Consider the following 26,881-nt stretch of genomic DNA (forward strand, 5'->3'; position numbering starts at 1 on the left):
CCCAGCCTCCCAAAGTGCTGGGATTACAGCTGTGAGCCATCAAACCCAGCCTCATCACCGTTTTGTTTTCTTCGTAATACTAATCACTGTCTGAATCTCTCAGATGGATTATGGGTTCCTGTGCTTATCATCTGTTCCCATAAGAGCTAGGAAGGGTGAGGATCTTCTTGGCCATCCCCACTCTTGTGTCCCCAGTCCCTGGAATAGTCTCTGACACATAGTAGGTGTCACAGGCACTTATTGAATGCATGATGGCTGGGCAAATGAATGAGAGTCTTCTATGTTGTCTGTTCCTGGAGTTTTGGCTTGTTATTGTTCACTGTTGCTGGCTTAGCAGTGTCTCAGCATTTCCCACAGTGGACATGTGGGACCCGATGTCCTCAGCATCATAGGATGTTGAGCAGCATCCCTGGCCTCTTCCCGCTGGAGATGCCAGTAATACGACTCCCCACACGCACTCAGAACAACGGAAACTGTCTCCAAACATTCCAAACGTCAGGTGGGGGAGAGAATTGCCCCAGCTGAGGACCCCTACCCTGCAGTGTTTAATCCAGCACCGGGCGCTAGGTGGGCTGAAACTAATTTGGAAATCAAATCCTGCCTCTGGTGCAGTTCCACAATATGACCAGCAGATGGAAGCAGAGACCGTCCTTTCGGTAGTACGGTGTCCTCACTTAGCAAAAACTTTCTTTTCCTCAGCCTAGCAAACCTTTACTCCTGTGGGGCCTTGTGAGTAATGCACTCCATTTACGCCGTTCCAGATTAGACCGGACGTCACAGCAACATCCTGAACCCAGGAACAGAGAGCCAGTAAAGAAGCACAGGCGTTGGTGGGAGTTGGCAGAGGACCATCTTGGGACCAGGTAGTTCTGAATTTTACTCCCATTTGCATCCCTTTTTCTCCTTATGCCCTTAGTCCAGTTATGTTAACCTGCTGGTGCCTCAGTTTCCTCATCTGTACCCCGCTTTGCTTATCTACCCCCGCTTTGCTTTGCTTTGCTTTGTCCTCATCATGGGCTACATGTTTCATATGTCTCTCTCCTCAACCATGTGGCACCCCAGAGAGCAAGGGCTGGGTCTGGAGGAATCACTGCCCCCTAGTTGCTGGTGTGTACTGGCCTTCCATTGGGTGTTTGTTGAGTGACTGACTGATTGACTGGCATGGAGAATAGCTCAGGTGCCTAGAAAGTATTCAGTGGGTGTCAGCTATGATGAAGACAATGCTGAGTCATGGCGATGATGATGTTGTGATGAAAATGATGTTATATTGTTGATAATGGTGTTGTCATCTTTTAATCCACACCAGTATTCCCCAAACCATCAGCACTTCCCAGAGACTTTCCTAAGCTGAAGGCTCCTCAGGCCCTCCCCCTCCGTCTCATGACTCGGAATCCTACAGGAACAGCATCTCAGCCACGGTATGGGGCTAGAATTGCCTGGAGAGCTCTTAAAAGACACTGACACCTGGACTCCATCCCTAGAGAATATCAGATCAAAGATGCAGCCAGAGCAGTAGAATTTTTGGAGGATACCCAGGTGATTCTAAGTGCAGCAAGGTGACAACCCTTCCCTGTCACTTAACAAATGCCCTGGCTCAGCATTTATGGAAAGGGTGGCTTGGTTCAGAAGCCTCAGCATCTCCCGGAAGCTAGCTAGAAATGTGAGTTCTTGGGTTTCACCCAGGCCTCCTGGCTCAGACACCCTGGGGGTGGCATCAGCCTGTGAGTACCAACAAGCCCATAGGGTCTTGGGCACGCTAAATGTGAACAGCACTGCCCCAAGGGACCCAGATGTGGAGCCCGTTCCCAGGGGCAGAACACCCAGGATGAAAGCAGGGATGGATTTTTCTGCGGAGGACGGAAAAGGTATGATTCATCCTGAAGAGTGCTCTATCAATCGGCCGACCTCTTAGGAGTCCTGCAGCTTCATATTGTAGACCTAACCCAACCACCCGACCCTGTAGAAAGCCAATGTCATGAGAGTTATTTTAGAACAAAAGGAACTCCAGGCCAAAGCTCCCCAGAGAGAGCTCAACGCGTTACAGGCCCAGGAGGTGGGGCACCCTCTCCCTTTCCCAGACCCACCAAGGAGCTGATCCAAGGGGCATGGGTGAGGAGGAAACGAAGTGAGAGGGGTTGCCAGGACCTTGCACTCTGTAAAGCTCTGTGTGTCATTAAGACATCATTTTTATTTCCTGTGAAGCAGTTTGGGTCAGCCAGGCCACACAGACACACATGGACATGAGCACACAGGCACTAAGATAACAGCCAGACCCCGAGCTTAGTCCACTGGGATTTGGGGGGGGTCACCTGGCCTCCCCGAGTGGCCTTTGAGGAAGAAGAGGCCACACAGCCCATGGAGATGAGTCGATGAAGCTCTGGGGCCAAGCCCCTCCCTCCCCTCCTCCACCCAGCGCCCAGGCTCATATGTCCTGGTCCTGCCTTCGTCTCAGGCTGAGCTCGCGGGCTGCTGCCAGGAAGGTCACCCCGGTGAGCAGCTCGGTGATGAAGCTGATCCAGCCCAGGGCCAGGGACCAGCCGAAGTGGATGTCCACCTCATCCAGGAGGGCCTTCTCCTCCAGTAGACAAAGCGCCTCCCGGAAGGCGACGGCTGAATACGCTATGTAGATGCTGATCCCAGCAAGGGTCACCATGGCTGCAGGGATGGCAAAGGGAGAGCAGATCAACCCCCGCCCTCTCCCACCCAGCACTCCCTCCTCCTCCTCCTCCTCACCCTGCCCAGCCACACTGCTCAGCGGCTTCACTCCTTCCTGCCACAGGACCTTTGCACGTGCTGGTCTCCTCGCTGGAGGCGCTCACCCCTGCTTCTCCGCCTGCCATCAGCAACTCCTACTCTCCCCACAGATCTCAGCTCATGCTTCGATTCCTGGACTTGCCCGAGCAGTGATTCCACAGCTCCATACAGCTGTCCATCACTGCCGCGGCCACAGGTGCAACTTCGCATTTGTTTGTGATTTTTTTTTGGACAGTCTCGCTCTGTCTCCCAAGCTAGAGTGCAGTGGTATGATCTCCGCTTGCTGCAACCTCCACCTCCCGGGTTCAAGCTATTCTCCTGCCTCAGCCTCCCGAGTGCCTGGGACCACAGGCGCCCACCACCATGCCTGGCTAATTTCTGTGTTTTTAGTAGAGACGAGGTTTCACCGGATTGGCCAGGCTGGTCTCAAACTCCTGACCTCAAGTGATCTACCAGCCTCGGCCTCCCAAAGTGCTGGGATTACAGGCATATTTATGTTATTATTTAACTAACGTCTGTCTCCCCAGGGGCCTGTGAGTTTCCAGAGGGCAGACACACCCATGAGTTGGCTCATTTTCAATTCCCCAGCACCTAGAACAGTGCCTGGTCCATGGTGGTTCTCCACAGGTATTAGATTTGAGCCGCATTGTCCAGTACAGTAGCCACTGGCCAGTTACACGTGGCTATTTAAATTTAAGTTAATTAATTGAAGTAAAGTTAACAGCCCAGCGCCCCCATGAGCACTAGCTGCCCCAGCCTGGTTTGCAGCTCCCGACGCACATCACAGGTTAGGGAAATTCTCCACCATCCCAGAAACTTCAACCAGGCAGTGCTGGTTTGGAGAATTTGTCATTTGGGTGAACTATTAATGCCAGTATTATAATAATTGTGAGTGGCTGGAGGGGATGAACCTTTGCAGTATGTTCACCCCCAGGCATCCCTTTTGTTTTTTCCCCTCTGTGGGAAAGTGTGCATGACATCACTGCTGTGTTCTTCTTAAATGAGGAACATCCCAAATACACTAGGGCACGGGGAGCCGTAAAGCAGCCAGCCATGTGATGAGTCCCAGTTTTCAAAACCCCGGTCCACTGCACCAAGCCATGGTGTTAGCCTGCCACTGTCTATCAATCTATTGTTTTGATTTATCTTGTTTTTGTGTGTGCTGCTGTTTAATTGACAAGTAAAACATTGCATGTATTTTGGTGCGCAGCATGAGGGTTTGATGTGTGTGCATACTGTGGACTGAGTCAAGCTATTCAACACAGGCATGGCCTCACACACTTAGCATTTCTGTTGTGTGTGGTGAAAACTAAAATCTACTCTCAACGATTTTCGAGAACTCAATATGCTGCTGTTAACTGCTGTCACCATCATGCCCCACAGATCACTGGACTTCCTCCTTTTGCCCTGAAATCCTGCCCCCCGCCTGTTCCACTCTCTGTTTCTATGAGTTTGGTGACCGCTGCTCCATTCTCTGTTATTGTGAATTTGACTCTTCTAGATTCTACATAGAAAGAGATCATGAGGTGTCTTTCTGTGCCTGGACATGCCCGTTTTTTAGTCAATCAAAGCAGCATCTGTTGAGAAATGCTGAGTGTATGATGGAATATATTGTTTGCTGGGAAGAACGATGACAAGGAAAACTTAGCTGCCCCCCACCTCCCCAAATAGAAAACTACTTGGGGCATTCTAAAGTGGCAGGACAATATATAAATATCATACGCCGGTTAAAACAATTCTTTAAGCTCGGGACATCTGACCCTGTCCCCGTGGCTGCCTCGTGGGGAATACTTTTTAGTTTGTCTGTGATCAGTGGTAAACGGGCACCAGCTGCCTACTCGGCATATTTTATGTTGTGAGAAAATACGGAACATCTGTCTGTTAATAATGATCACCTGTTCAGAGAGAATAAATGCGTGGGTCAGCGTCTGCTCCAGGCTTTCAGCCTGGAATGCTATCGGCCCCTGAGATTCTCAGCTCAGAAGGCTGCTGGTCCCCCAGTTAGACCCACTTTGCTGTTGTATCTGGGTGTCTGCTTCTCAATGCCTTCATCACCACCTGGGTGGGGGTCTCTACGGCCGAGCTGGACTCCGTAAGTATCTATCAGAGGGGCTGATCAGCAGAAGAGAATGAGGGTGGCTAGAGCAAGTGTTTCTTGCCAGCTCAGGGCCCTAAAGCTGGAAGCTGTCACAAGTTCGGGCAAAGACAGTACCTGCGGCCTCTTTGGTGAAGTAATGAAAAGGATTCTTGGAAGCTGCTCCCTCTGTATGGTCCCTGTCTTTGAACCAGAAACTAGGTGATTCTGGGCTGAAAACCACTCATCTCTTCCAAGTGAACCCCAAGGGGCCTTGGGAGCTCCCTCCTTTGTTGAGGGTTCATACACAGTACCCACCGTCCACCCCCAACCACAAGCCAGAGTCCCAGGCAGGGTAGGCACCTACCTCCAAAGAGGAACACAGTTCCGGTGAGCAGGAGTGGGAGGTAAGCTTGGAGGAGGAAGCTCAAAAACCCTGTCATCCCCCCAAAAACCATCAGGATAAGGCTGAGCGGCAGCAGAATCACAAACGTCCCATGCATGGCTTAGAAGAGACAGAGAGGACACCAGACAGAGGAGAGTTACTAACGTCCTTCATTCAATCAACAAACACTTCCCCAGCACCTACTAGAGCTGGGGAAAATCCACCCTGTCACTGCCCCTATGATTATTACTTCTACTGTTGATGATGATGATGATGACCACAACAACAGTGGTTGAGACTCATGTGCAAGGGTGTGTGCTTTGTTGTTTTGCTTTTGAGGCAGGATCTTGCTCTGTCGCCCAGGCTGGAGTACGCTGGCACCACCACGACTCACTACATCCTTGACCTCCTGGGCATAAGGAAACCTTTCACCTCAGCTGTCCAAGTAGCTGGGACTGCAGGTGTGCACCACCACACCCAGCTGATTTTTTTTTTTTTTTTTTTTTTTTGGTAGTGATGAGGTCTTAATATGTTGCCCAGGCTGGTCTCAAACTCCTGGGCTCAAGTGATCCTCCTGCCTTGGCCTCCCAAAGTGCTGGGATTATAGGTGTGAGCCACCGTGCCCCGCCAGAACTGGCTTCTAACAAGAGGGAAGCCGCAGTGCAGATGACCACACACATCACGAATTACTCATTGCAAGACTGGGGTGTTAGGGAGAACCTGGGCCTGGGGTGGCTGCCAGTCGTTTGTGCCTTGGCTCTGTCTCCACAGTCATGGGACCTTAAGAGATCTAAAAATCACTGTGTTCCTTAGCATGGCATTTTGGGGCCAGCACTTGCTGATCAGTTATAAGTTACCTTATCTCCAGGCTGGCTTCACTGACCAGAGTGCTGGCCCCGTTCTCTACAAGAACATATTTGTCGCCACAAGGAGGAGCCTCATGCAAGCTTTTTGGGTTTTGTTTTGTTTAAAGCTTTTGCCAGCAACTTCATGCATCATGCAGGCTTTTTGGATGGGATGGGGGAGCAGGGACTCTGTGGATGAAGGGCTTTGGGCAATGAGAGAACTAAAGGGGACACTGCTCCTTTCAGGGCATGAAGGCCATGTGCTGTGTGGGATAACCAAAGTGAAGGAAGAGATGCTGCCTCCCCGCCCGCCCCCCCAGAGCCAAACAGATCTACCTGGAGAAGAGTCCTGCAGTGAATATATTTCTCTTGTCCCCTCTCTAATAGGATCTGGGGCCATTTCTTGAGACCTCCCAGCCCGAAATAGTCAAAGATAAATATTAATACCACCGAAAAAAATCAGGAAGTCAAAAAGAATGAAAGACATGAAGGTCAACATCCATGGTTGGGGGTGAATGGGGGAAGAAAAAGAAGAAAGGAGGGAAGTCTAAGGTCTCAAGGTCTGTACCTCTGCCACTACGTTGGCTCTGACCTTCCCAGGAGCCAAAGAAAAAAGAGAAGCAAGTGCAAAGTTGTTTTTGTTTTTGTTTTTAATCCATTCATTTGCCACATGTGTATTGGTTGTTTGCTATGAGCTGGGTGCCAAGCATCTTAAATCCTTTTGGCAATAGGATAGTTATGAAAATAAATAGTTTCTTCTCATCCTTCAGTACGAGCTAAGCATCATTTGTCCTGGGAAGTCTTTCCTTACACGGCATTCACCACTGTCCACACAAACAAGTGCCCTTCCTCTGTGCCTCCTCAGCACCCCGTAGGGACGGGTGTTTATTACCTAGTGTTGAGGGTATCTTAGTCACTTTTATGTTTCACCCTACAGGACGTGAGTTCCTGGACAAGGAAGATCTTGCCACGCACGACTGTATCACTGAGTTTCTAGCAGAGGCTCTGGGACATGGTAAGTGCTGAACAGATATATGTTGACCAATGTCTTGAATGAATGAATCAATGAGTGAATTTTGAGGTAGACAGTGTGGCTTTCAGGCAGGAAAACTATGGCAATTTCTAGGAAATAACACTGAGGAAGCCTGAGAGAGGACCTCCTGGTGATGAAAAATATAGACTTCAGAGCCAGATTATTTTTGCACTTGATTTCAGGCTGACTGTGGGGTACTTGGCATGTCATTTAATTACTCAGAAACTCCATTTCTGCTCTTTATGAAATGGAGGTAGAAGTATACAGCTCACAGAACTATAACGCTTGTATGCCATCGTCTGAGCACTTTGCAAGCATGAGGCAGATGGATTGCCCGAGGTCAAGAGTTAAAGACCAGCTTGGCCAACATAGTGAAACCTTGTCTCCACTGAAGATAAAAAAAATGTAGCTGGGCATGGTGGCAGGTGCCTGTAATCCCAGCTACTCAGGAGCCTGAGGCAAGAGAATCACTTGAACCCGGGAGGTGGAGGTTGCAGTGAGCCGAGATCCTACCATTGCACTCCAGCCTGGGTGACAAGAGCAAAGAGCAAGACTTTGTCTCAAAAAAAAAGGCCGGGTGTGGTGGCTCTCACCTGTAATCTCAGCACTTTAAGAGGCGGAGGCGGGCAGGTCACCTGAGGTCCAGAGTTTGAGACCAGCCTGACCAACATGGAGAAACACTGTCTCTACTGAAAATACAAAATTAGCCAGGTGTGGTGGCAGACACCTGTAATCCCAGCTACTCGGGAGGCTGAGGCAGGAGGCTCGCTTGAACTCGGGAGGCAGAGGTTGCAGTGAGCTGATATCATGGCATTGCACTACAACCTGGGTGACAGGAGCAAGACTTCATCTCAAAAAAAAAAAAGAATACTTGTAAAGACCATAGGGCAACACGGGGCAATGTAGCACAATGTTCAGTGCTGTGTCCTATAGAGTAGGCACTAAATAAATGATAATACTAAAGATTCTGATAACAACAATCTGGTCTGTGACCTCCACTGTGACAAAATCACTTGGCCTTCAATCCCTCAAGGGGCACTGACTTTGGTGAGTCAAGGAAACAAGACTGAACTTCTTCCCAGTGCTGTTGTGGGATGAAATACGATTACAGGGGATGAGACTGATGGTCTTTTGTTGAGAAATGTTAAGTTGTTGAGAAATGCTAAGTGTATGAATATTGAGAAATGCTGAGTGTATGATGGAATATATTGTTTGCTAGGAAGAAAAATGGCAAGGAAAGCCTAGCCACCACCACTCCCCACCCACACACAGCCGCCACAAAGTAGAAAAGTACTTGTGACATTCCAAAGTGGCAGGACAATATATACGTATCATACACAAGCTAAAACAATTCTTTAAGATACCTGACCCTGTCTCCATGGCTCCCTCGTGGGAAATACTTTTTAGTTTGTCTGTGATCAGTGGTAAGCAGGCACCAGCTGCCTACTTGGCATATTTTGTGTTAAGATAAAATACTCAACATCCATTTGTTGATAATAATCACCTGTTCAGAGAGAATAAATGCGTGGGTCAGCTTCTACTTGAGACCCTCAGCCTGAAATGCTGTCAGCTCCTGAGGCTCTCAGCCCTGAAGACTGCTGGCCTCCAGGATAGACCCACTCTGCTGTTCTATCTGGGGGTCTGCCTCTCGGTTCCTTTAGTGCCACCCGGGTGGGGGTCTCTGTGGCCGAGCTGACTCTCTGTAGTCTTCCTTCCTTTCTTTCTTTTAAAAGGAAAAATCTTGGGCAGGGAAGTACCAAACTCATGCAAAAACCTAGTCCTTTAAATCCCATCCCCCGCACGCCATCATCTCCAGACTGTGGCCGAGAAAGGAGATCATTTCTCATTCAGAAATTAATGAGGTTTCCCAGAGTTGATGCAGCCACAGCGGCCCCATGTGAGTTCCCCAGTCGCGCTGACATCCACGTTCAATTAAACGTCTGGGTAAGCACAGGCACCCCATGAGGGAACTGTAAAATCTCCTGCTGAAACTAGGTTTGGCTTTCTTTGGGTGTGTGCCCTATTCTTTGCTCTATTTTTTCCCCCGGATTGTGGTTTTGGAACATGAATATTGATTCTGAGTTCTGTTCTCCTTGGAGATGTTCCCATCTGTCACCACATCTCAGAATGCACTTGGGGAAGATACTCCTCTTCAGAATGTGGATATGATAAAAATAATATTGATCACCAATTTTGGGGAGGTGGTCTGGGCTATCGGGAAGTGGTGGATATTAGTTAGTGAAGAGTTACAGTCAAAAGACCAATTAATAAGAGTCTGTGACATGCAAGCTGTGTGACTTGGGACAAATGACTGGACCATCCTGAGCCTCTTCTGCAAAACAAGAGTGAAAGCACCTGCCCATTGATCTCCCAGAACTTATTAAATTCAGCAAACGTATTAAGAGTGTCTGCTGTGAGTCCAGCTCCGTGCTGAGCACTGGTTTGAGGTCATAAATAAGTCACAGACAGTTCCTCTCTTGCAGGCTTGTTGACTGAGTATCTATATAATTAACCATCCAAACCACACTTTTGAGAATGAAATAATCATCAACTGTATTAAATTATCTACCATGACCATAGGCGTCTGCAGGAACCAGGCAGAACAAACCAGGACCACTGGTTACCACTTCTCCATTTATTGTTTTGGTAAACATTTCCGTAACACCTGCCACCTATGCTCACCAGGGTTCCAATGTCAGCTCTGTCACTTCCAGCTGAGGGGCCTTTGGTAAGTTACCTTATAACATTCAAGCCTCAGTTTTCTCATCAGCTAAATGGGAATACTAACAGTATGCACTTCACAGGATTGTGTATTGAAGATGAGATAGAATGGACAAACTTCTCAGAATAGTGCTGGTCACGTCATAAGCCCAATAAGTGTTATTGTTTCTTAGCCTTGTATTGGGGTATCTAAACGAAATAATGTGCCTGAAATCTTGCAAAGCTTTTGGTAATATGAAAAGCCTGTTACAACCAAACAGATCTGAGGCCGTGAGACCTGATTCCCATTCATCAATAAGCCTCTAATGATCCCCTGTGATGGAGACAAAGAAACAGTTTCCAGCTCCTGGGAACTGGCGTGGCACTCGTAGCTAGATTGCAGTGTTTTTCTGGATGGAATCTCTCGGCATTCCGGCATCACATGAGGTCATCAGAGACTACGATACAATGAGACCCAGCAAGGCCACTTCACAGACTGCCTAAGCACAGGTGAAAACAAGGTCTCTGTGGCGCCCACAAATTACCAAACAGCCCCTTCTCCAGCTAACATGAGTGTTCCTACTTGCTCAATCACAGCTAGTCTGCCTCCCTATAGATAAGATTGAGATATTTGGTCACAAAATTGTCTCCACTTCCTGGTATTACCTAGTCCAGAGCAACCTCCACTTCCTCAGACCCTCCAAAGTCACCTCGTCAAAGCCTGAATCCAGTAAGTGGATTCAGCAACTCTTACTGAGACACCCACAGCTCCCTATGGTGTGTGTTCTCCTTTGTGGTAATAAGCAGTAAACCCCAAATTGCACTGCAGGAGTGTCCCTGGTGATCTCTAGGCAGAGGGCATTGACAGGGGCCAGGGGGTGTCCCAGGCACAGACGAGGAGGGAAGATAAAATGGAGCAGGACAGAGGGGGCAGGAATCAAAGGCCAGCAAGACCTGGAAAACGTCCTTCTTGTGATGTGTTCTTGCACATCCCTGAATGCCCGGTAACTTGCAGCACAGAACCTAGAATGTGTACATGCTCCTTGTGCAATAGATGGCTGAGTTAGTGCATGAGAATGGGAATGAAGAGAAGGGAGGGAGGGAGGAGAGAAAGGAAGGAAATTGAGTATTTGCTGAGCATCTAATAGGTGCAATATTTGGGGATGGGTATTGTAGAGGTACAAGGGTGAATCAGACACATGTCCCACCCCCTTGGAACTTACAACTCAGAAAGCAAGTTCAGATGTGGACATAAGTTGCTGTTGTAGCAGGTGAAAGTGGGTCTTAAGAGACTTAGCCATGTGTTAATTCAGAGAAGCCAGGTAAGTAACATGATCACAGGCTATCCACTTGAGGCACTGAATTTTAGAGGAAAGAGTGGAGTGTGAGACCTGAGTGTGGTTCTCATTGGCCATGTGACTTTGGACGTGTGTCTCATTGAGCTTCGGTTTTCTCATCTGAGAAGTGGAGATGGACCATATTCATCTTGACAGGAGCCATAACAGATGACTTGCACTCAAGCCCTCACTGAGAGCCACTTCCCCTCCCTCTACCCCGCATAGCTAATTGGCCCCTTCCTTCTCCCAGGGCCCCTGAAGCAGGGTGCCCAGCAATGTCTGCCTTTAACAGCTGGAGAGGAATTACGTGAGGCAGCTACTAAGTTGGACTCAAAAGCAAACTTCCTGAACGTTGGATTTCTGTCTCAGTTCTGTCATTCCCTGTTGGTGGTCTTGGAAGAGAGGGTTCTTGGGTCTGAGGCCAGCCAGACACATTTACTTACCATGTACCTTAGGTAAGCCCCTTCACCTCTGTGAGCCCTCATTTCCTCATCTTTAAAAATATTTAAGACTTAAGACCTACCTCCCTGCAGAGTTGTTTTCTAGTTTAGCATTGCTTTTTCTTTCTTTTTTTCTTTTTTTTTTTTTATATTTTTGAGACAGAGTCTCGCTTTGTCGCCCAGGCTGGAGTGCAGTGGCACCATCTCAGTTCACTGTAACCTCAGCCTCGTGGGTCCAAACAATTCTCCCATCTCAGCCTCTGGAGGAGTTGGGGCTACAGGTGCCAGCCACCACCCCCAACTAATTTTTGTATTTTTCTTTTTTAGCAGAGACACGGTTTCACCATATTGGTCAGGTTGGTCTCAAACTCCTGACCTCAGGTGATCCACCCGCCGCAGCCTCCCAAAGTGCTGGGATTACAGGCGTGAGTCACCGGCGATGTTTTCAAAAGCACTGAACTCAACCCTGAGCACGTGCATTCATTCAGAAACAAATGTCTTGGGGTCCCCAGTGAGGGTCAAGCCATGTCCTAGGGTCTGGGGACACCACAGTGAACAAGGCCACTCCCCTCCTAGAGTTCTCAGACCCGAACAGGAGCCAGTAGTAGCCAGGAAGCAAGAAAACAAAGATCATTGCAGGCTGTAATGTGTCACAAAGGACGTCAGCATGATGACACAGAAAAACTTGTGGGCAGTGAGGGTGGGGGTGGCGGGGACTGCTTCTCGGATCAGGTGTGGTATTAGATTCCTGTGGCTGCTGTAACACATAAAGGCAAACTGAGTGGCTTCTAAGCAACAGGAATTTAGTGTCTTACAGTTCTGGAGGTCAGAAACACAAAATGAAGATATCAGCAGGGCCTTGCTCCCTCTCATGGGCCTATGGGAGAATCCTTCCTCCTCTCTCTCCTTCCTGGGAGCTGGCGGCAATCTGTGATGCTCCCTGGCTTGGGGGTACGTCACTCCAATCCCTGCCTCCATCCACACATGGCCATCTTCTCCTCCTCTTATAAGGACACTTGTCATAGATAGGATTTAGGGCCCACCAAGGTAGTCCAAGATGATTTCACCTCGAGAATCTTCATATACCTACAAAGATGCTCTTTCTAAATAAGTCACATTCGCAGGTACTGGGGCTTAGGACATGACCATATGTTTTTGGGAGTGACATCATTCACACAGTATCACATCTGGGATGGCATACAGGAGGAACTCAATAGACAATAGCTATAATTATTAGCTGGAATTACCAATAATATTAAAATGTTGGCCAGATGCAGTGGCTCACACCTGTAATCCCAGCACTTTGGGAGGCTGAAATGGGTGGATCACCTGAGGTCAGAAGTTTGAGCCCAGCCTGGCCAACATGGTGAAACCCTGCCTCTACTAAAAATACAAAAACTGCCAGGCATGGTGGCACAGGCCTGTAATCCCAGCTACTAGGGAGACTGAGGCAGGAGAATCACCTGAACCTGGGAGGCAAAGGTTGCAGTGAGCCAAGATTGTACCACTGCACTCCAGCCTGGGTGACACAGTGAGACTCTGACTCAAAAAAAAAATGAAAATAAAATGGAATACAATATTGACAGGCCATTGTTTCATCAACAGTAAATATGTGTGCCCAAGTGCAGAGATATTTCAGATGTAAAAATGCTTTGTTGCAAATCAAGAGAAAAGCAATCCCAGAAAGAAAAAAGAAGCAGGCGGGGTGCGGTGGCTCACACCTGTAATCCCAGCCCTTTGGGAGGCTGAGGTGGGTGGATCACCTGAGGTCAGGAGTTCAAGACCAGCCTGGCCTAGATGGTGAAACCCCATCTCCACTAAAAATACAAAAATTAGCCAGGCACAGTGGCGGGTGCCTGTATTCCCAGCTACTCCAGAGGCTGAGGCAGGAGAATTGCTTGAACCCGGGAGGCGGAGGTTGCAGTGAGCTGAGATCACACCACTGCACTCCAGCCTGGAGGACAGAGCAATACTCCATCTCAAAAAATAAACATATAAAAGAAAGAAGCAAAGATGTTCACACCAAAAACAAAAGTGTTTGCGACTGCTCGATCATCATGCTGTTCAGAGAGCTGCTCAGTGGGGAAAGCCGGCTTCCACAACTTTGTTTGTGGAACCAGGGTCAGGAAGCCCCAGGCTGGTTAGCGCTCTTAAGCAGAGAGGAAGGATGTCTCTTACCCCAGGAACATCAAAAGCTCTGGCAAAAGAAGGTTTCAGGATCCATTTACCCCAACGAAGAAATATCAGCGCCTCTATGTTCTCACCTTGTCAATCTGACTGAGACTTCAGGAAGGGCTCAGCGCTATGCAGTCCTGTTATGCCTGAGAAGGAAGTGGCTTTTTCAGTTTTTTATCAAAGTGTGTCCTTGAGTTTGTCCTGGAGGTTGGGGGCTGCATCTTCATGATCTCTAAGAGGCACTGTTAGGATATGGAAGGCGCGGGAGTCTACCAGCAAAGACCTGGGTTCAAAATCTGACTCCACCTCTTACCCAAGCAAACCACATCTTCACTCATCATGGCTCAAAAGCCTCGTTTTCCTCACCTGCCAATTGGACTCTAACCTTGAAGAGCTGTGAGCACTGAATGTGGGCATAAGTCTCTTTCTCAACTTCAGCTTACACCCTACTAGGTTGGAGTTTTTAATTCCCATTTCACAGATGGGAAAATTGAGGTTCAAGGAACTTATATCAATTACCCCGAGATCCAATGGCCATGGAGTGTCAGTTGGAATGAGATTACAAAGGAGGTGTGCAAAGGGGTCAGGGGACTCCAGACACGTACTCCAGCTTGGGAAGTTAGGAAAGCCTTCCTGAGTGGCGGGAGGTCTCAGCTGAGATCTGGAGGCAAAATGGTGAGGCATTAACTGAGCCTAGAGGTAGGAGAGGGATTCTGAAAAGTGGAGAGAGAAAATGCCAACATCTGGAAGGAGGAGACATCCGAAGTAGCACATATCTCAGCTCTTGCAGCTGGAGAGGTGAGCCAGGGCCACAGATAGCCCGACAAGCCACCCTGATGAGAAATCCAGCCATACAGGCAGCCCTCTTGGAGCTTGCTTTGCGGCAACACGTGATAATTCTTCTTAGAAAAAAAATTAAAACACGGCCCTGCGCAGCGGCTCACGCCTGTAATCCCAGCACTTCGGGAGGCCGAGGTGGGCGGATCACTTGAGGCCAAAAGTTTGAGACCAGCCTGGCCAACATAGTGAAAACCAGTCTCTACTAAAAATGCAAAAGTTAGCCGGGCATGGTGACGTGCACCTGTAATCCCAGCTACCTGGGAGGCTGAGGCAGGAGAATCGCTTGAACCTGGGAGGCAGAGGCTACAGTGAGGCAAGATCGCACCACTGCACTCCAGCCTGGGAGACGAAGCTAGATTCCATCTCAAAAGAAATTAAAAAAGAAAAAATTTTAAAAGACCCTCTTGGCCACAGCCCCAAGCCCTGTGTCTTCGTCTCCTTTCCAGAGTGACACTCCATAAATGACTCAATGTGCTTGTTCCCAGTTTTTTTATACACTTATAATTTTTCTATATATTTACATATTTCTCAAATTCTACAGTGCACACTTGATCATACTTTTTTTTTATTTTGAGATAGGGTCTCACTCTGACATCCAGGCTGAGGTGTCATGGGCCTTATCTCGGCTCACTGCGACCTCCATCTCCCAGGCTCAAGCAACCCCCCACTTCAGCCTCGCAAGTAGCTGGGACCACAGGCGCATGGCACCATGTCCAGCTAATTTTTTGTATTCTTGGTGGAGACAGGGTTTCACCATGTTGCCCAGGCTAGCTCAAGTGACCCATCTGCCTCCACCTCCCAAAGTGCTGGGATTACAGGCATGAGCCACCACACCCAGTCTTGATCACACTTTAACATATGTGAAAACAGAGTATGTTTGACCATCCCCAGCATCTCACAATCATAATTGGCAGTATATTTGTCTTTCTTTATGGTACATACAGTAAATGCGCATTTTAAACTTTTGTTATACACCCACAAGAAAGGTATAATGTTGGGAAGGTTCTTTGGGGACAGATGATAAGTGACATCCTAGTACCCATCATCGTCTGTAACTTGCTTTTTTCATTCCACTATACATCTTAATACATTCTCCTTATAGGCTATATAATATTAATATTAATAAGCACTGGTATATTCTTTTTATAGGCTATATAATATTCCATAAAATAGATACACACCTGTAAATGTCTAGCCATTTCTCCATCTGTGAACACTGAGGCTGTACGTGTCTTGTTTTCACTGTTTGAAAATGGTATGGTGAACTTCTTCTTAAAAGCCTGAGATGGCTATTAAGAAGTGTGTGTGTGTGTGTGTGTGTGTGTGTGTGTGTGTGTGTGTGTGTGTGTAAGAGAGAGAGAGTCTCATTCTGTCACCCAGGCTGGAGTGCAATGGTGTGATAGGCGTGAGCCACTGTGCCCAGCCAGAAGTGGACTTACTTTAAATATGGACTTTTGTTAGTTTCAAATGTGGCCTTGATTTTTTTTTTTTTTTTTGAGACGGAGTTTCACTCTTGTTACCCAGGCTGGAGTGCAATGGCGCGATCTCAGCTCACCACAACCTCCGCCTCCTGGGTTCAGGCAATTCTCCTGCCTCAGCCTCCTGAGTAGCTGGGATTACAGGCACGCACCACCATGCCCAGCTAATGTTTTGTAGTTTTAGTAGAGATGGGGTTTCACCATGTTGACCAGGATGGTCTCGATCTCTTGACCTCGTGATCCACCCGCCTCGGCCTCCCAAAGTGCTGGGATTATAGGCTTGAGCCACCGCGCCCGGCCGGCCTTGATTTTTTAATGGGCACCCCAGAAAGGCATCCTGAAGCCCAGGCCCTTGTACCAGAGGAGCTAAGATCCACAGGCACCTGCTCCCTCCCCACCTGCCTGCAGCGCCACTAAGCATAAATCTCACTGAGAGTTCCTCCCGCCTGGGCTCAGGCAGCCTCTTCACGCATTGATGTCCCCAGTCCTTGCCCTGTCCCTCACCTCCTCCACTCCTGCAATTTGCACCAGGCATTGTGGGTGGGCTGGTTTTAATTTTCCATGTCACTGCAACAGCCTGGCACCCAGAAAAACTGGAAATCCAATCTTGTGATTTTCCAGCCTCGCCTCCTCAGAGGACAGCCAGGCCAGACCAGGTCCTCTCAGTTCAGCTTCCACCACTGGCATGCTGTGTTGGACGAGGCATTTGACCTCTCTGGGTCTGCTGTCCCCATCTGGCCAGCCTGGCCTTTCCCCTGGGCCCTTAGGAGACACAGCTGAGGTAAGACACAGAAAAAAACAGGAAGTGCCCTGAAGAAGCACTTTCCACACCACTCTCCAGAAACGCCAGCCTTCCTGCTGTTTCTGGAACACACCAAGCTCAGTCCTGCCTCGTGGCTCTGAACCTGCTGTTCCTTCTTGTAATGCAGGTCTCTGGTTCCCTCTCTGAAAGAGGCAGTGTGGGATAGCAGGACTCTGAACCCCAGAAACGGGCTAGGAGCCGCTCTGGGCTACCATGGCCTCTAGTCTTAATGTACACACATTACACTGAAACTATACTCAGTGTTGCATTGTTTCAATGGAGTAGAAGCAAATAGCTAGTAGGCCAGGTGTGGTGGTTCATACCTGTAATCCCAGCACTTTGGGAGACCAAGGCTGGGGATCACTTGAGGTCAGGAGTTTGAGACCAGCCTGGCCAACAGGGTGAAATCCCATCTCTATTAAAAATACAAAAATTAGCTGGGCATGGTGGTGCACATCTGTAGTCCCAGCTACTTGGGAGACTGATGCCGGAGGCTCAGGAGAATTGCTTGAACCCAGGAGGAAGAGGCAGTGGCAGTGAGCTGAGATCTCACCACTGCACTCCAGCCTGAGCCACAGAGTGAGACTCCATCTCAAAGAAAAAAAGAAAAGAAATTCCAGTTACTGTGCGAACTTAGATATCATACCTAGCCTCCCTAGGTCTCCATTGCCTCATCTGCAAAGTGAGGATGGTAGTAATAGTGCCTCTTGTGCTGTTGTGAAGATTAAATGAGTAGATATAAGCCAAGAGCTCAGAATAGTGTCTGGCACATAGCAACTGTCTCATCATGTTCTATACCAGGCAGCTGACCCAGTGCTGAGGATGAAATCAATGTATACTGAGCAAATAAGTGAGTCTGGTGGGGCTGCAATAATTAGCTCTATTTCACAGGTGAAAAGTGTGAGGCTCGGGGAGGCAATATGAACTAGAGCAGGAGGAGGAGGCATTCACTAAGCACCTACTATGTGCAGGGCTATGTTGGCTGCTTTGTTTATGTGATCTCATCTCATCTTAGGACAGCCCATTTGTGGATGCAGGTGACTCATCAGAAGTCACACAGCTGGCCAGCCACAGTGGCTCAGGCCTGTTATCCCAGCACTTTGCAGGAGGAGGGTCACTTGAGACCAGGGGTTCCAGACCAGCCTGGGCAGCATAGCAAGTCCCCTGTCTCTACCAAAAAATACAAAAAGTGGTTAGGTGTGATGGTGTACATCTGAGGTCCCAGCTACTTGGGACGCTGAGGCAGAATTGCTTGAGCCTGGGAGGTTGAGGCTGCAGTGAGCTATGATTGTGGTACTGCACTCCAGCCGGGGTGACAAGAGCAAAATTCCATCTCAAAAAAAAAAAGACATACCTGAGACTGAGTACTTCATAAAGGAAAGAGGTTTAATGGACTCACAGTTCCACACAGCTGGGTAGGCCTTACAATCCTGGCTGAAGGCAAATGAGGAGTGAAGTCATATGTTGCATGGTGGCAGGCACAGAGCTTGTGCAGGGGAGCTCCCCTTTATAAAACCATCAGATCTCATGAGACTTACTATCACAAGAACAGCATAGGAAAGATCCCCCCACACACACACACCATGATTCAGTTGCCTCCCACCAGATCCCTCCCATGACACCTGGGAATTATGGGAACTACAATTCAAGATGAGATTTGGGTGGGGACACAACCAAACCCCATGAGGAGGTGAGTTAGATCATGGGACTTCCCTAACAGCCCTCCATCTACCAGGGGATACAGCGAATTACTTGGCACTGAAGTGGTCTCTCTGCAAGGGTTTCCTTAGAGAAAAAAATCAAGGTTTCTCCCCATACGCCCCCACCAGGATTTGTCTAGGAGGCTGACTTAAAGAGCCTGCTGCTTGTCGGTCATGCTGCTTGTGAACTGGCTTCTCCTCTATGGCCTCTGCAGCAGGTCCTTAAGGAATGAAAGATCTTCATGTAATAGAAGAGCTTGGACCAAACTCAAAATTCGTTTTGGGAGAAAAAGAGATTCTGGGGAGAAAAAAAGCTCTTTCTGGGGGTGATTTGCAAGAAGCACATGGTCTGAAGGGGCAGCTTGTCCCCTTTTCTAGATGATATAATGGGAATAATAGCAGCTACCACTTACAGCATATTTACGGAGGCCAGACACCACATTAGGCTCTTTAAATACACTCTTTCATCTTAGCCTCACAATAACCTTAGAAAAAGAGATGACAATTATCCTCATTTTGGACAAGAGGGACCTGAGGCTCAGAGGTATAACGAAATAACAAGACGTCCAAGTCCACCTGCCTAATTGGCGGCAAAACTGCAGGTTAGCCCTAGGACTGAGGGTGAACAAGTGAATAGATTGAATGTGCGTTCTGCTGTTTCTCAAAACCCTGGAACAAGTAGGGTTGCTGCACTGTCAAGTTTGAAGAGGAAGCCAGCCCAGTGCCTACTGTGGTTAGCCATCCAATTTACCCACAGATGTGATAAGTCGGCTGAATGCCCACACCCAGCTTGGCAAAAGGTCAGCACTCCATAGATGTTACAACCTCTAGAAGGAGGCTGGAAAGAAGGGCAAGAGGGAGAGCTCACGTTTCTGAGCACTTACCATATGTCTGCAACCTTGGTGTTAAGTCATTCCTTCATGACTGGTCCTAGACAAGGTCCATTTGGTTCATTCATTTTTATTCCCATTCATGGAATTCTAACCATATCCCATGATGGTGTTCACATCTCATTTTGACAGATGTGAAAACTGAGACTCAGAGAGGTTAAGACACCTAACCCAGGATCACAGAAGGCCTCTGTAAGGGTTTTAGCTGGGACGTGATCCCCATTTCCCTCACTTCCATGACAATAATTCTTATGATTTTCTTTTTTTTTTGAGACAGAGTCTTACTCTGTTGCCCAGGCTGGAGTACAGTGGTGCAATCTCAGTGCACTGCAGCCTCTGCCTCTGCCTCCCAGGTTCGAGAGATTCTCGTGCCTCAGCTTCCCAAGTAGCTGGGACTATAAGCATGCACCACCACTCTGGGCTAATTTTTGTATTTTTAGTAGAGACAGGGTTTCACCATGTTGGCCACGCTGGTCTCAAACTCCTGACCTCAGGTAATCCTCCTGCTTCACCCTCCCAAAGTGCTGGGATTATAGGCATGAGCCACTGTGCCTGGCCAAATTCTTGTAATTCTTGAAACAGTGCTTCAGAGACACTCAGAGTTTCTCCTTGTGCAGTTTGGGGCTCAGGACAGAGCACATGGTACCTCCACCTTTCCTCAGCTCCCACACGTTCCAGGTGTCTGAGGATGTCTCCTTCCGCAGGAATTTACACAGCAGTGTGTCGGAACTGACTCATAACAACTCACAAGAGCCAATTAAGATTCTGAGAATTTTGTGAGCCAGGTAACATCACGCTGACATCTTGAAATTGGCCATAGTGAAAGTATTTTGCACCATAGAAATTGGCAAATGCTACAAACCAGGGCTTTTTTTTTTCTTTTAATTTTGCAGAGATCCAGTTGTTAAATATTTCTGAGCATGCCTCTGGACTTCAGAGAAACAGTTCTGGTTCACCATAAATCCACACATTCATACAGTAAATACATGTATTGAGCTCCACTTACGACGTAATATAGTTTGCACTCGCTAACATGTTTGTTCAGCAAACTTTGACTCATGGCCTACTATGTGCAGGTTCTATGCTAAATGTTGGGAATTCAGCAGTGGCAAGATAGACATGGCCCCTGTCCCATGGAGCTTTCGATCTAAGGAGGGAGTCAGATTTAAACACCCCAAAAGTCACACGACCTGCACTGTGAGTGGGAATTAGCCAAGTCAAGTTGATGGGATAAAAGCGGGGAGATTCCACGTAGAGGGAACAGCATGTGCAAAGTCTTTGTGGCAGGAGGAACCTTGGCAGGCTCCAAGAACTGGCCAAGACCAGCACAGCTGGAGAGAAAGGAATCAAGGGGGGAATGGGACTGGAGAGAGACCCTCTCAGGCCTTGAGGGCCATGCTAGGCGCTTGTCTTTATTTTTTTATCCCCAGCCTCAGTAAATCTATCAAAAACTGTTCATGCCTATAATCTCAGCACTTTGAGAGACGGAGGCAGGAAGATCGCTTGATCCTAGGAGTTTGAGGCTGCAGTGAGCTATGATTGTGCCACTGTATTCCAGCCTGGGCAACAGAACAAGACTCTGTCTCTGGGTAGGGTTGGGTGGAGGGAGAAGGCAAGGCACTGTGGCTCACACCTGAAATCCCAACACTTTAGGAGGCCAAGGCAGGAACGTACTTGAGGCCAGGAGTTCAAGACCAGCCTGGGAAATATAGTAAGACCCTAACTCTATTTTTTTTTTAATTAAAAAGAAAAACTCAAGTGAGCTGCCCACCTCAGCCTTCCAAAGTGCTGGGATTACAGGTGTAAACCAGTGCAGTGGTCAGGAGTTCCAGACCAGCGTAGCCAACGTAGTGAAACCCCAACTGCACTAGAAATACAAAAAAGCCGGGTGCAGTGGCAGGTGCCTATAGTTTCAGCTACTCTGGAGGATGAGGCAGGAAAATTGCTTGGACCTGGGAGGAAGAGGTTACAGTGGGCTGAGATCGTGCCCCTGTACTCCAGCCTGGGCAACAGAGCACCATCCTGTCTCAAAAAAACGAAAACCTGCCCACATTTTCAAAGTCTATGAAACTCAGTCTTCATTTCCTCCTCAGATCCTCCTACAGAACCTTTCTGGGCCTCCTTATTGGAAAGAGAAAGGCAGAAATGGAGATACTAATAACTTCATAGGGTGTGGCTGTGGGAATCAAATGAAGATATACATGAAAAGCAGTTCACTCCATGTCTGGCTTGTAGCAAGCCTCAATGAATTGAACTGTTATTTTCCTCCCACCACAAGCACTCTTTCATTCCATTTGCTTTCTTCTTTCAGTCCTCACACCTTTTACTGAGTTCCAGACGTTCAGCTGGGTGCTAAGAACCAACCACGAATAACAGGGACACAATGGCCCTGGGAGGAGGGGCTGTTCCCGCCTCCTAATTGCCTGGCTCCAATCATAAATTTATATGCAAATTTTTATCGCATCCTACTAGTGCAAAGCCCTTCTTCTAGCAATGAGGATACAAACAATGCTGGCTTGGAATCTGGAATGAGACCTCTCTTTTACCATACACCTCCCCAGGCGAATTTAAGTGCCCGCAGGGGACTCTCGCCTTCCGCTCCTCACGCTGCTTGTCACTCTGAACTGTACGCATTTCCACATTTGTCCCCAACTACACTGAGCTCCTTGAGGGCATGGCCTGTGTCTTAACCATCAATCAAAACGGTGCAAAGAAAGCCATCGGTCAGTGTGAGCTGAAGGAACCCTAAACCATGCAATGTTACAGGTGGATCAGGAGACACCCCGCACCGCTTCTCAAACCCACTCGGTTCTCAGGCTGGGATGTCAGATGCCACCCCAGCCACCTCCTCCGCTAGCCCGGAAGCCCGGCTGTTTGGGGAAAGACTCCAGAACCCGTGGCTAGGACAGGGGCGCTCCCTCCCTCCTCACCCTCCCCGGACTCACTGAGAAGTTGCCGGCTCGATTCGCTGACTGTCACGTTCTCCAGCCAGAAGGGGTTCATCAGCGGTGTGCACGGGCTGTGGACTGGATGGGACGGAGGAAGCCATGGGCGCCAAACCCTGGAGTTCTACGCAGGGCCCCGGTCCGCGGCTTTTCCCCCATGCTTGCCCTAAATACCCCACCCGGGGAGGGCGTGCGGGGAGCTAGAGCAGTTGGGATCGCAGCCGGGAGCCTCTCCGAAGGGCTCTCGCAGCCCCGGCCTTCTTCCCACCTTCCCCCGAGTTCCTAGACACTGTATTCTAGGGACTTGGGGGAGGAGTGCGCGCCGAGCAACAGGTCCCAGGCGAGCAGGGCACTGCGCAGGGGGCGCTCGGGGTGCACCCTTACCCCGGCAGGTCCGCCAGAGGCCGGAGTGGGAGCTCAGAGGCTCGGGCTGGCTGCGATTGGCGGCCCCCAGCCGGTCCTGTGCCCCCGGGCCGCTCCTCTCCAGCCGCTCTGTGTCAATGATGTACCAGAAGTCCGTGCAGATGGCCGCCGCCAGGAGCACAAAGCTGAGCGCCCCGGTCAGCGCAGCCGCGCCGGCCAGCGCGCCCAGGTGCACTCGCATGGTGGAGCCCAGGACTGCAAGCCGCGGGTTCCTGCGGCGGAGGCGAGAACAGTCAATGCCTGCCCCCCGCAGCTGGCCACCGTGGGCTCCCGGCTCCATTGCGGAGCCGCCGAGCTCAGATCTGAAAGCCGGTCCTTAGGACCCCAGGCCCTAGCTCAGACCCTAGCTGCACCCTCAGACCCTCACCGGCGCGCTCCGACTTGCATGCGCGCCCTGCTCAGCCCCGGTCCTCGCTCCCAGCCTCCAATGCCAGTTCTACCTGCAGACCCCCTCGCCTGTGCCGTCTGACCTCCACCTCCGCCTTCAGACCCTCCTGGAAGCCCTAGTCCCTCCCCACCAGCACCTTAACCCACGTTGTTGTTCCTCAGCCTCACTCCACCCTGGGCCCTCCAGGTCCAGCCCAACGCACTCTGTCACTTCAAAATCCTCTTTTTCCCCATACTCCTACTCCCTCCATTCCCCTTCCTCACTCTCCACGAACTCTTCTCCCGCTCTCAGATGCTCCCTCTCTGCCTCTGGCTCTGGCTTTTGGCCCCAGCCTTTTTTCTTGGCCCCACACTGCCAGCTCCCCACGCCCAGCCCTGCGCTCTAGGGTATTCCCGCAGCTCCAGCTCTGGCCGGGGCGCAGTGGTTTGACCCTCTGCGCTCTTCTCGCCAAGGACAAGCTCCGAGTGCGCACGCAGCGTGGATGGGGGCGGTCCCCAGCCCTGGAGCGCTGGAGGCTTCGGGTGTGGAAGGGAAGGCGGCCTTGGGACCACCTGGGGCAGTAAGAAGGAGGGGCGTGGCAGGCCTCACGGTCTCACATGGGTTTGCAAATCACCTCCAGAGCCCCTCCAGCTCCAAGTACCCTTCCTCCAAAATCCACCTTCAAGTGTAGTCTGGGCTGACTAGAATGGGAAAAGGCACGTTCGTTTTTCATAAAAGTTCTCTAAGGCACTGAGGTAGTCCAGGTCCTCAGAATGTGTCATTTCTATCCCCACAGTCTTTCTTCATTATCATAGCCACCACCAGCGACACCGTGGACGAACCATCACCACCACGACCACCACCGTCACCAGCAGCAGCATCACCAACACCATCATCACTACCACCATCACTATCACCACCATTGCCATCACCACCACCATCATCATCACCATCCCCACCACCAGCATCACCACCACCACCATCACTATCACCACTATTGCCATCATCACCATCATCATCACCACCACCACCAACCACCACCATCACCATCACCATCCCCACCACCACCAGCACCAGCACCATCCTCACCACCATCCCCACCACCACCAGCATCCCCACCACCAGCATCCCCACCACCACCATCCCCACCACCACCAGCACCAGCACCCACTCTCCTCCTTATCATCGTCATCACTCTTACCAATTCCACCATCTTCTTCACCACCATAAAAACGTTTATTTTTTGCAGAAATACTTCTGGTACCTTCTATGTGTCTGATGCTATAGTCTATGTTAAGAATATAGTCAAGAACCATCTAAAAACAAGTCCTGCCCTTATATTTCTATATAGGGGGCCAGGCACAGTGGTTCATGCCTCTACTCCCAGCACTTTGGGAGGCCGAGGCGGAGGATCACCTGAGGTCAGGAGTTCAAGACCAGCCTGACCAACATGGAGAAACCCCGTCTCTACTAAAAATACAAAATTAGCCGGGTGTGGTGGCACATGCCTGTAATCCTAGCTGCTCAGGGGGGCTGGGAGAATCATTGAACCCGGGAGGCGGAGGTTATTGTGAGCCGAGATCATGCCAATGCACCCCAGCCTGGGTCACAAGAGTGAAACTCTGTCTCAAAAAATTGTTTTTTATTAAAAAAAAAAAAAAGAAATACAGGGTTCAGTCTTCCCAGCCTTTTACAAAGCAAGGGACACAAAGAAAATACCTGTATGTGTCTGGCCCCTAAATAGAAGAGGCTTCCAGATACTGGGGATGACAACCCTCAGGAGTTACAGCTACTACAGACCCCTTGAGGCTGACCTTATGGCTAAGGAATCAAAATCTTGCCACTCCTGTGATCCATCCTTAAGGAACCATTGTGTCAAGGTCCAAAAGTTGATAAGTGCTGGTCAGGTTGGGAGGAGGATCATCAAAGTGTGCTTAAGACAGGGTGCTATGAGAGAAAGTACCAGAGGGGAGATCTCATTGGGCTTCTCTGAGGAAGTGACATTGACGCTGAGACATGAAGGTTGTAAAAGTATCCATGTCTAGAGGATGGCTTATATGAGGGGTTTGGTACATTCTAGAGAAATCAAAGGAAGGGCAACCGGGCTAGAATGTAGCAAGGGAAGAGAAAGAGGAAAATGAGACTGAGGGTGTAAGAATTGGTCAGGTTATACGGGTCTTGAGATCCATGATAAAGAGTTTCAATTTTAGTCCAAACCACTGAACCATTTCCAGCAGGAAAGTAGAATGGTTTAACTTACACATTAGAAAATCTCACTCTGCTTGCTGTCGTGTGAAATATAGAATATAGAGAGACAAGAAAGGGAGCAAGAAGGCGAGTCAGGAGAACGTTGTAGAAGAAGCAAGATCCTGCTCACAGGCTAGGGTGGGGCAGCAGTGAGCAGGGAGTGAATGGATAGAGTTTTTAAAAGTTGAGGGAGTAGAATTGATAGGGCTTGATGATAGACTGGGGTTGAGAATTATCCTTTTCCTTGTTATTTTATTTTTCCTTGCCAATACCACCTTGGTCTATACCACTGTCATCTTCATTACCAAGGGCATCAGCAGGCACCCTGGCAGAGCCATCACCAGCAAGATTATACCCTCCCTTGATTCTGCAGACCATTCTGTTTCATCACCCCTCCACCACTCTCTTGATGAAGACAGATCGTTTCCAAAACTATCGCCACTGATAATTTTGCTGTCAGCCCCACCGCAGTACTGCTATTAACTTCATTTCCGGCATCATCAAAAGAGTCCTCACCATCAACTTGAGAGATGCAGGTAAAATTCAATTGAGGCGGATCCCAGGAGCCCTAACCGTGTTTTTGAGGTTCAATCTCTTTTCTCTTTCTCTATTTCTTGTCATCTGTCAGTTGTTTTCCTCTTGCTTGACTTCGCTTTTCAAGCAGGCTCTCATTTGTTCAATCATAGGAGCCAGTTTCACAGCTTAGCAACTCCAAGAAAAAGAAACAGTCTCTCAGTAGTGCCAGAGCTCCAGAATTAAATCTCATCGGCCTGTCTTTAGTCATGTGCCCATCTCTGAATCAATCTCTTTCATTCAAAAGGACCAAATATGCTAATTGGCCAAGCTCGGTCACCTGTCTACTCCTGGAGCCAGAGCAGGAGAAGCCAGTCCCACCCTAAATATTTGAGCTGAACTGTGATAGCAAAGGTATAGAATAAACCTAAATACCATCAATAGTAGATTGGATGAAGAAAATGTGGTACACTACACCATGGAATACTATGCAGCCATAAAAAAGAAGATTGTGTCCTTTGCAGGAACATGGATGGAGCTGGAGCCCATTATATTTAGCAAATTAACACAGGAACAGAAAACCAAATATGGCGTGTTCTTACAAGCGGGAGCTAAGAACACATGGACACATAGAAGGAAACGACAGACACTGAGGCCTACCTGAAGGTGGAGAGTCGGGGGAGAGAGAGGGTTAGAAAAAAGAAATAACTAATAGATACTAGGCTTAATCCCTGGGGGATGAAATGCTCTGTATAACAAGCCCCTGTAACGCGAGCTTACCTATCTAAGAAACCTGCACGTGTACTCTTGAAGTTAAAAGGTTTTTAAAAGCCATTTGAGCTGAAAGGTGTTATGATTGCTAAACATGGCAAATAAAAATATAGGAAATCTAGTTACATTTGAATTTTAAATGAATGGTGAATAATTTTTTAG

The 26,881-nt window shown here is 48.9% G+C and overlaps 1 protein-coding gene across 5 annotated transcripts in view; it reads right to left on the reverse strand.

Annotated features, from left to right (window-relative positions):
* TMEM114 (transmembrane protein 114) overlaps window positions 1-23,652 on the reverse strand; it is a 45,238-nt gene extending 21,586 nt beyond the window's left edge. Inside the window, exons 1-5 of one of the 5 annotated variants that reach the window (XM_032258069.1) lie at window positions 23,473-23,652; window positions 22,783-23,033; window positions 22,399-22,479; window positions 5,196-5,333; window positions 2,169-2,655 (exon numbers count right to left, since the gene is read on the reverse strand). In XM_032258069.1, the coding sequence (XP_032113960.1) occupies window positions 2,423-2,655; window positions 5,196-5,333; window positions 22,399-22,479; window positions 22,783-23,002 (672 nt within the window). In that variant the 5' untranslated portion in view covers window positions 23,003-23,033; window positions 23,473-23,652 and the 3' untranslated portion in view covers window positions 2,169-2,422. The other 4 variants (XM_032258068.1, XM_032258070.1, XM_032258067.1 and 1 more) reach the window with 4 other exon arrangements.
* Between the last annotated feature and the right edge of the window lie 3,229 nt (window positions 23,653-26,881).

This window comes from Sapajus apella, unplaced genomic scaffold (assembly GCF_009761245.1).
Source record: "Sapajus apella isolate SASKATOON/1434 unplaced genomic scaffold, GSC_monkey_1.0 scaffold99, whole genome shotgun sequence".
Classification (NCBI taxonomy): Eukaryota; Metazoa; Chordata; class Mammalia; order Primates; family Cebidae; genus Sapajus; species Sapajus apella.